General features: G+C 40.8%; 1 protein-coding gene across 1 annotated transcript; it reads right to left on the minus strand.

Annotated features, from left to right (window-relative positions):
* Positions 1 to 317: 317 nt before the first annotated feature.
* Positions 318 to 5,885, minus strand: LOC104419789. The gene is made up of 12 exons (XM_010031563.3): positions 5,479 to 5,885; positions 5,295 to 5,372; positions 4,714 to 4,786; positions 3,972 to 4,055; positions 3,766 to 3,882; positions 3,023 to 3,466; positions 2,222 to 2,625; positions 1,978 to 2,077; positions 1,813 to 1,872; positions 1,647 to 1,733; positions 1,321 to 1,449; positions 318 to 818 (listed from the first exon to the last, which is right to left on the minus strand). Exons 2-12 carry the CDS (start codon positions 5,366 to 5,368, stop codon positions 516 to 518), a joined length of 1,875 nt encoding a protein of 624 aa, XP_010029865.2. The 5' UTR covers positions 5,369 to 5,372; positions 5,479 to 5,885; the 3' UTR covers positions 318 to 515.
* Positions 5,886 to 9,427: the final 3,542 nt, after the last annotated feature.

Genomic DNA, 9,427 nt, shown 5'->3' on the forward strand with positions numbered 1-9,427 from the left:
GATCTAGGACAAATTCGGCTTGTTTAGCGGATGGAACAGTCGATCACATGCCAGGCAATACAATCTGATGGTGTTCATGCTGCGAAATTACCAAAATCACAGATCTGCAAGTTTATAGGCTACAAACCATGAGAAGTTGTTCATCTGCTTGCTGTTCTTGAATTTCAGGTAACCTTATTGGCTTTTATTCATAACGTTATCTTCTGGAAAGGCAGCAAAATCTTGTGCAATCCCACTTTCTGTCGTCGGAATGTGGTACTTATTGCGAAATGGTATATATCAAGCAGATTGCGTGAAAGAAGCATCGACCACAAAAGTGATGGCTAGCTAAACAAATATATTTACAGGTGGAACAATTGAAATCAATCTGTTCGCAGCATTACAAAAATGAGTGGACAGCGACTCACATCTATCTGAATGGCACAAGGTAACTTACATCACATGTGAATAAATGTCGGTTGTCCACTCGATTCTATTTATGTACAGAGGGAACCGTAAAATCTACAAAGGCATGATCACTTTGCCAGCTCTTTTGCAATGAGATAGCGGAAGCTGAAGTTGTAAGGAATCCATTCGATGGACTTGCTCGATTTTCCCACTGGACACTTCTTCAGGCTCTTCCTCAAAGAATCGGGCAGGCATTTCTGAACCATCTCAATAATGTATGCAGCACACAGCCCCGAATCTTTTGCAAAAGACTCCACAGTCTTTGGTAACAAGATCTTCTTGTCCTTGCGTACACCAAAAGTAGCTCGAACATACTCGTCCTTTGCAGTTTCCAGCTCTTGAGATAATCCTTTTGGGGTATATATGCGAACCTGAGAAGAGTTAAAACGCAGGGCTCAATATTCCTGATATATCAAGAACAAATTCAACGTGTTGGCTATAGCCCAGAAAGGCAGGACAGTTGCATCTTTTCCATTGCTTGAGATTTTTTCCTTGTTAGACAATAATGAACACGTTGCGTACAGAGTTAGGAAATGGGCACACAAACAATCCTCATTCCTGGACATTTTCATATGACAGGAAATTCGGCTTCAAAAGAATAGTGGCTACTTATCACTGGGGCATGCTTCAAACTAGTTGCTGTATAGAAATATAAGAATGCCACCGAGTACCAGGATCTCCATCTCAGTGAAGTTGAAAGATCTTCTGAAAGTATGTGAACCCAAAATTTTGGGACACAACAGATCTAAATTTCCTATGTTCATCCAGTCTTAGCTTAGAGGACTATCAAAGATCAATCTGAACAGAAAAGAGTACACTCACACAGGAATAAGTATCGGAATAAGAGAATGGATAGGAAGGAATGTAAAGTACCGCAGGATCGGAGTGGCTCCCAAAGCAGAGTGCAAAGTGCAGAAGCGGCTCTGAATGCTTTATACCATAAGCTTGTCTTTCGTCCCTGGTCTTGAACTTTTTCTTTGGACTAAGTAATAACCGAAGCCACTGCAAGCAAAAAATCCCATTTATCAGCTCTTTCATTATAACATGATATATAATCAAGTAATAAAACAAATCATTTGTCTAAAGAGAGAATTATGGCGTTAATTCTTTTCCTTTTCACTTTAGGCATATAATTTGAAAAATCTCCAGTTTCCTCCAAAAGAAACAGATCTTGAGACAGGTTGAGGCTTTTAACTCACCTGTCCTGGACGAGACATCCGGCATCCGAGGATGGTACTCTGGATCGTGTCTGCACTAATCGTGTGGCCTCCGACATTGTATGCAGCCTGGCACGCAGCGCATTGTTTAAAACCTATGCATGGTACACTCCCCAATCTAACATAATTTCTTTCCGTGTTTACTTACCTTCAGTAGCTGGAATACTCTCTTTACATTGTTCTGTGGAATCCCGTAAGCCAAAAACGCCTGTTCCCAAAATTTAGAGGGACCGATCAGATATTTGCAACAGAAGTATGGTTCAATGAAGCAAACATATATATGGACTCTATTAGCTGTTTAAGGTATCATTACATGCATCACCAATGCATTGTGGATGTTGATCCAGAACGCTACTTTTTCCTCATGCCTCAGCTTCCTCGGATCTACTTCTTCTAAACGGCAGATCAGTGACCTGTAAGAGAATTAACTTGTTAAATAGATGAATCAAAAAGGTATGACGGGGTTTGACAATGGTCATCCTGGACCATGGTTTGAACATATGATGTCCTTGGTATGTCGTTTTCAGGAAAGACAAGATACAGACTAAAACCCACACCTGTAATTTTGTAGCAAAGGTTCGATGTCACCCAATTTCTGACTGTCTCTATGTATCCAGGGCACTTCAACCATCGTGCTATACGGTCCACTGAACTCTTTGAGTCCCTCCACGTGGAAAGGATTATCTAAGCGTACGTCGAAGGACGAATTGTTCCTTAACCCAGGGCTCCACATGTCTGATTGATCTTGAGGGGAGAATGCGCTTGCAGATGACAGTGACGAGTTCGGAGAAGAAAGGCCCTGATTTGCCAGAGGAGGATCTGCCAGTTTGCAGTATATGGATGACATGCACTTGATCATATCCTCGGAGAGCCTACTGGCCGACTCAGGCACATGATCAGAAACGGTCGTGCCGAGGTACTCAGCCAGACTAACTACACTTGTTCCTGCCTTTCGAGCAAACTGCAAGACAACACCGAAAAGTCAGTTCACTCAAAGGCATACTAATTAACAGAAGTCCAAGAAAAGCAATCATAATTCGGAAGTCTTAAGTTCATTTTGTGCGAATGTGGCGTGTGCGCGCGTGTGCATATTAACATGCTTTTTGCATAGTGAACTCCCAACTCAGTTTTCCTTGAAGCCAGATGTGCAGAGGCTCCATAATATAGGAGAATTCACAGCTACTGAAAAGAAAAAGGCCTAGGGAAATTTTTTGACAATTACATAGCTGAACTTTATAACAGTGGAACAGTAGAAAAGGAACTGATGACAAAAACTTGAGAAAAACCAACAGCATATATGCTTTCTTTTTGGGTCTTCTCAGTGAGTAGGCCCAAGAAAAGAATGATATGAAACTTGCCTCTATCATTGACAATGGTTGGGAGTGACAAGCACGCACGGCTTTACCCAGAGACTCCTCTCGAGGAGAAATCCTTACTTCCAAGGCTGAACGGTGAGACAGTGCAGAATGGCAACGATGGACACCAGAATGCAACAGTTTCTCTTCTTCGCTGAGACCATGAGCATCTTTCAATGGGATTTCAAGTGGCTGAACACTTGAAGGAACTGCAGAGTCCTCCCTTCGTTTTGCATTAGCAGATGGAGGAGTTTCAAAAAGCCTTGCCCTCGGGATATCTTTTGGAGTCCTCAACCTCTTGTCCTTGGAAGATGCATCTTTTGTGGACGGAGATACAGAAGAAACCTGTTGATCAAAAGCCTTCCGGTACAGCGAGAGAAGATACTGCTCCAAATGTGCTACTTCCAACTCCAGTGTCGCGATTTCCTTGATCAACTCTGTTGCTGGCTGGACTCAAGGAAGGGGAAAAAGCGTCAGTTTCCGCCACCAAATGATGGAAGTGAAACTACTACCAAATTAGATGCGTGCCTTTAGACTCTGCACATGGTTTGCTCAGGCAATCTTAAGGCAACAGAAGCAACGTTCAAAGCTATTAGAAATGATGTTCGTAAAGTAAAATCCAAGAACCATCTAAATCTAAATCAAGAACTCACTGAAATCCACACTAAGAATAGTACGGTAATTCTAGTTTTGATGTGGAGTGCCTTCAAAAAGTAGAAAGTAAAAGTAGAGAAATCGAAAAATACCTTGGGCATTGAAACGTCACTTGCATTGTCATGGGAGGAAGTCTGATAACCCAGCGCTTTTTCTAAAACATGACGCACCTGGAACTGGTCTTGTAATCTTTTCTCAAGTTGCAAAATCTGCATAGAGGGTTCAAAATGAATGGAGGACGACAGATTTTTTTTTTTTTTCTCAGCGAAGGTTAATTCTATGGTGTCATTTTATATACCTCTTGCTTCAAAGAATCGTGGGTCTCAGAATTCGAGGACGGTTTCTTGTTGGTCTTTAAGGAGGGTTCAACATGAACTAAGCCCTGATAAGAGATTTAACAAATCTAATATTAGAAACTAAGGCAACATCTTTTGTGATACAGAAACGAGATGATCGTGAACGTGTAAAGCATTTCGCATATTCTCAGCTCACAAAAGTTCCAACTTCCAGAATACTTAATCATGTCAAGTGAAGAAGCAAAATTAGGCATCAGGGGTTCAGAAACAGAGAATTTGACAATGACAACCGACATGAGTCTTGATTGATACACCCCATTGATGTTTGAGTACTCGATTACTCGTGTTGACATCCCGACACTATTCTTGTTGGTTCGCACCCTCAATGCCACTCCTTGTTTGAAGAAGAGGCTGGACAGCTTTTTTATCCAAATCCAAAAAAGGGCAAAATGTTGACTCGAAAGAAGAACTTCTCTAACGATCAACAATTATATCACTAATAGTCGTCATGGTCCTCCACCCAATATTAGCAGTGAAACATAATTAATCTAACTATAGTCATTTTTTTAACTGGAGGAAATGGAACAATTTTTTTCTCAGAAACTTTTGACATTGCGAAATGCAGAGTTGCCCCATACTCCTCTTCAAAAAAATCAGATTACCGCATCGACAGTGAACCTCTCTTTTCATTTCTAAGTGAATTCAGTTCATTTCAAGCAAATTGGAAAAGGAGAGCAGTCTCACCTGCTTCATGCCTTGTGAAACTTTAGGTGAAACATCAGAACCGTCTTCTGGAGCTCTGTTCTTGTCTGGAAAGCTACAGTGGCAGAGACGCAAGCAAGAAGAGTTAACATTGATAGATTGAAAGAAGCAAAATTTGGAGGAGACAGCCATTGCAAGATTTTGTCAGTTTCGAGATCAAGCTCTAAGCCTCCTTATTGTTACACCAAAGTTATCAGAAGTTAAAAAGCCTTGTGGAGATTCTAGGAAAAAATTGGGTACAAGCTAAGGTCGCATAACCAAATTCTAACAAGCCCGACTTCAAAAATTTCACCACACGAGAAAGAGTTTCTGCAAGAATAAATATCAGGGGAGGACTAAAGAACAAGAAAGAAACCCAGATACAGGTTTACGTGTGGTCACACTATGTGCGATCAAGAAAGTCTGCAAGTTCCCAATTTTTTCACATGAACCACCATCTCAGTCAGAAGCATTCCCAGTTAAAGAGAAGCATCAAGCAATAAAAGCATGAACAGAGATTTTTAACTGCAGGCCATTAAGCACTCGCAATGATTGCAAAGTAACAAAGAACATTTAATGCCTACCTCTTGGACCGCTTGTGCCTCGAAGACGCCGTGAGTCCCAAGAACTTAATCTCTCCAATTTTCTCAAACCCCATTTCGCTGAAACAAACAGCCACAAAGAGCAAAACCATGGTTCAGTAATAAATGCCTAAGCAAAGCATATTAAGGAAAAAACAGAGCAAACAACAAAAAGAGCTCGCATTACCGTCTCCAACAGAAGGAAAAGAGCCCCAGACGCGCGAATCCAAGAACTAATAAATGGGCTTCCGCGAAACGCGGATTAGGCTCCAAAGGCTCTCACTCGTCTTCTTGCGTTAGAGCAAAACAACATACAGAGAGCTCCAAGGTTGAACACCCGCAGAGCGATCATTGCACAGTTCTTATTCACCAGAGGACAAGCCACGGAGAGTCAGAACTTAAACAGAGCTGGGAGCCTCTGACTGTTCATGTACATGAAAAACCCGCAAATCCTGCTAAGCAAAAAGAAAAGATACCAACTTTCTCCTTTTGACCACGGAGCCTTGTTGCGTTAAGGGGAGACTTGTGATGATATATGGAAGTAATGTGTATGACTCTCTGCCTGACTTTTGCAATGGAGGAGGCCCTCTTCCTCTTTTTTTTCTTTTGCATTAAAAGGAGAAAACCAGCTCGTGGGGGCTTTTTAACGACAGAAGGGAAAGAAAAAAACAAAGAACTAAAGGAAAGTTCAGCAGACATAAAATAAAAATAAAAATTTAAAAAATTTTAGTAGACTTGAAGAAACGTCAAATGGGTCCAAACGTTGACAAACTACACATAGCCAGAGATCTGAGGGGGAAAGGACAGGAGGATTAAAAAAGGAAACTGCCACTGCGCATTTGACTGTTAGGCTCAAGAGAGATCTGTAATATAAAACAAGCCATGAATATTATATGGAATTACATCCTCAAGGCTGATTTACAAGATCTAACGAAAAACGGACGTGCATCTAAATACGTCGTATCGTATTCCACACTCGATAAGCATACGTGGAATTCGTACATCCATTCGGTATATCGTGCATTATTTTAATATCTATTTAAGGTGGACTCAAATTTCCACAGCCTGTGCTCTTCTTGTTGGAAAACAAGTGGGAGTTGGTGACCGGCCCTCCCCCACATCTTTGTCTAACACTGTGCTCCGCATGAGATCCGTCGTCCATTTTTTTTTTAGTGGAGAATGCCTTTTTTTTCTTCACTTTGTTGAAAATTGTTGAGTCCGAAGCTCTCGAGGTGATGTAGACTGCATTTTGGTCCACAAAATGGCAGATTGCATGTCGGACATTAAATCTGTCTTTTCTCTGCTAATACATTTTGGATGGTTGTCGGATGCAACCGATGGGCTAACATAATGGATTGAATTTGCTCTCAAGAACCATAAAGAAAAGTTAGGTGATGTATCACGATCTACCGAGGAAAATCAAGTCGTATATCGAAAATATTCTCAACCCGAATTATGAATATCAGTATGTCCTGCAAGCTTCGAGTCGCTGGAATATTTCCATCAAAGAATGCGACTTCTCAAAGGCATTTCTCATGCGCGTCGTAGCATTAGGTTTGTCCTTTGCTTTGGCCTTTACTCTAGTTTACTGTTTATGGGGAAATATATATTTCTACCTCCGTTGTGCAGCAACGGCATCCCAGAATTGAAGATGGGAAAAGTTTTAAAGGGCCAAAGACAGGGAAAAACAACAATTAGAAGAGGAAAAGCAGGGCTCGCCTCAAAAGGGACGAAAGGTGATTCGATGAGAAAAGATCCATAGGATGCTCCAAAGGGAATTGAAGTTTTGGGGGATTTTCTTGTCCATTGAAAATTGGAGATACCCGCATTGTCCTCCAGCATCAAAGAGACTCATGTTTGTCACAGAATCCATGAAAAATATAAAAGAAAATTTTGGGGCTTGACCTTTGCCAAGATCGAGGCCCGTGGAAAAGTTGGGTGATATAATAATAATAATAATAATAATAAGGGTGATGAAGCTGGCCGGAGTCTCCTTTTCTTGTCGTGACTCTGACCTACTCAGATATAATAAAAGCATCTTTTTTCTATTGCCAGTAGAGGTGAGAGAGAGAGCGAAGAGAGAGAGAGAGAGAGAGGTGGTTTTGCTTAAGGGATACCTTTTTTCGTCATATTGTTATTATTATTATTTTTTTCACATCGTCATATTGTTATTTTAGTGGAAGCCTTTTTGGATGAGATTGGAGCCAAATATGGTAGCCAATTGGGTAGCCAATTGGCAGGTCACATAGTGTTTTACTTCTTTTTGTGGATAATACAAAATAGCTGAGTGGAATGATCTATGCTAACAACCATCTCTAGATATTTCCAAAAAGATCTCATGTTCACTTCATACCGATTGTACTTAGAAGATTTGAGGTTAACTAATCTATTAGCAGTCAAAGAACTTCTCCACATGGGATTTGTGTAGCTAAGTAGGGCAAAACAAGTCTTTCAGATGTTATATAAATCAAACACATGATCTCATGGATAATAGAATGACCCTTTCATTACTACGTCAATCACTTCAATGATGCATCGAGAGTGTGTTTTCTTTTAGGGAGGTGAGAGGCCATTTCTTTTGTGCCTGAAGAGGAAAAAGAAAATTACACCCTCAAAAACTAATCAAATTAATACCTTATTATCAGAACTTAGAAATATTAGTGAAAGAAAATGTTGATCCCTATACTGTTACCCGCAATTTGAAATCCCGTGCTTTATAAAAATGTCTATATTTCGTCCTTTGAGGACACAGACTCCTCGATGATGTGGGTTGAAGCTCTCTCTTGCCCCTGTGACATGGGCTCTCCCTCCCTCCCTCCTCCCTCCCCAGACCAAACAGAAGACCACAACCACCCTGTGATGCGAGAAGGAGACCGTGGCCGCCGAGCCGGCTATTAGAAACCGACGACGGAGCCGGCTATTGCAGCCGCAGGAGGTGGAGACCAACGCTTGATGGCCACTGTTGTCGTCCCTATCACCCCTCAGTCCATCCCCTTAAAGAAAACATTCTTAAAGTACAGGAAAAATGGAAAGAGACCGCCCGCTCGCTGTCAGGTGACGGCCACCACCGCATGACGGTCACCTTCGTCATCCCTGTCCTACCCTTCCCACCCCGTGCCCCCTCGAAAGAAAACTCAAATTTGGACGAAAATGGACGCTGCTCATCTCCCATAAGCCTTTAAGTGACGGTCGCCATTACTTACCACAAGCATACAATCACCACAATAGGACAACACCTGTGGTTTCCCTCCACCGCCCCTCCCCTAAAATTATTTCTAAAAGAGACTGTTTATATCACTTACGAAAGCATATTAAAAAAAATTATTATCCTTATCAATAAAAATATTTAGGTATATATTTTATTGATCTACCATAGTAATAAATTAATACATATGATTGTACCTTGTAGTCGCATGATTTTTATATGATATGCGTATGGAAATTGACATATTGAGGAATGGAGGATGGAGAATTCGTGAATATGCTTGCCTTTGCAGCGGAGGTCTAAAGTGAAAATTGACTTTATTCTTCAAGATTTCTTTTATGTTTTCCTTCGATTTCTGGATCACCGTCACATGGAGACAGATTGTGGTCCCACGAAGATAATTAATTTGTTTCCATATTATTCTTAATTGCTTAAAAATCAGAATCTTATTTCACTGAGATTCTAATGCACAGCGTTCCATATCATAAATATATATACTAGGTTAGAACGCCTAGCCATAGTTTCTTGTATTTCTCAGCCATACTTAAACTAAACCAGAGTTTGTTAATCGACATCTTTTGGCTGCTAATGTGAAAGATGCTACGCAGTCCTAGCATGTATAATATGGTCTTTTGCGGCTTCTTTTGCAATGACACAAAGTAACCTGTTGCTATATTTCCGTCAATAGGAATCATTAAAAATTCGAGGTAACAGTTTTCATGGACAATGTCAGGCAAACGAATCCAACATGACAATGGACACATGTTGCCACATCAACTAGAAGCATAGCCATGCGCGCCATACCTGTCGGGATTTTTAGTAGCAGTAAAGAGAAAAATCTAAATCAATGTATTTCTGGGTCGCTAATATAATTGGAGAATATTGACCACAGTGAAAAGAAAAAGTTTGGGATGTTAGTTTTCCACATAGA

The sequence above is a fragment of the Eucalyptus grandis genome, chromosome 9 (assembly GCF_016545825.1).
Source record: "Eucalyptus grandis isolate ANBG69807.140 chromosome 9, ASM1654582v1, whole genome shotgun sequence".
Taxonomy (NCBI): domain Eukaryota; kingdom Viridiplantae; phylum Streptophyta; class Magnoliopsida; order Myrtales; family Myrtaceae; genus Eucalyptus; species Eucalyptus grandis.

Excerpts from the sequence above, each read along its gene's own strand:
- LOC104419789 (XM_010031563.3), bottom strand. The coding sequence starts at position 5,368 with ATGGGGTTTGAGAAAATTGGAGAGATTAAGTTCTTGGGACTCACGGCG. Across the intron at positions 4,787-5,294 it reads AGGCACAAGCGGTCCAAGAG|CTTTCCAGACAAGAACAGAG; the intron begins GTAGGCATTAAA and ends CTGCCACTGTAG. Across the intron at positions 2,078-2,221 it reads CCTTTGCTACAAAATTACAG|GTCACTGATCTGCCGTTTAG; the intron begins GTGTGGGTTTTA and ends ATTCTCTTACAG.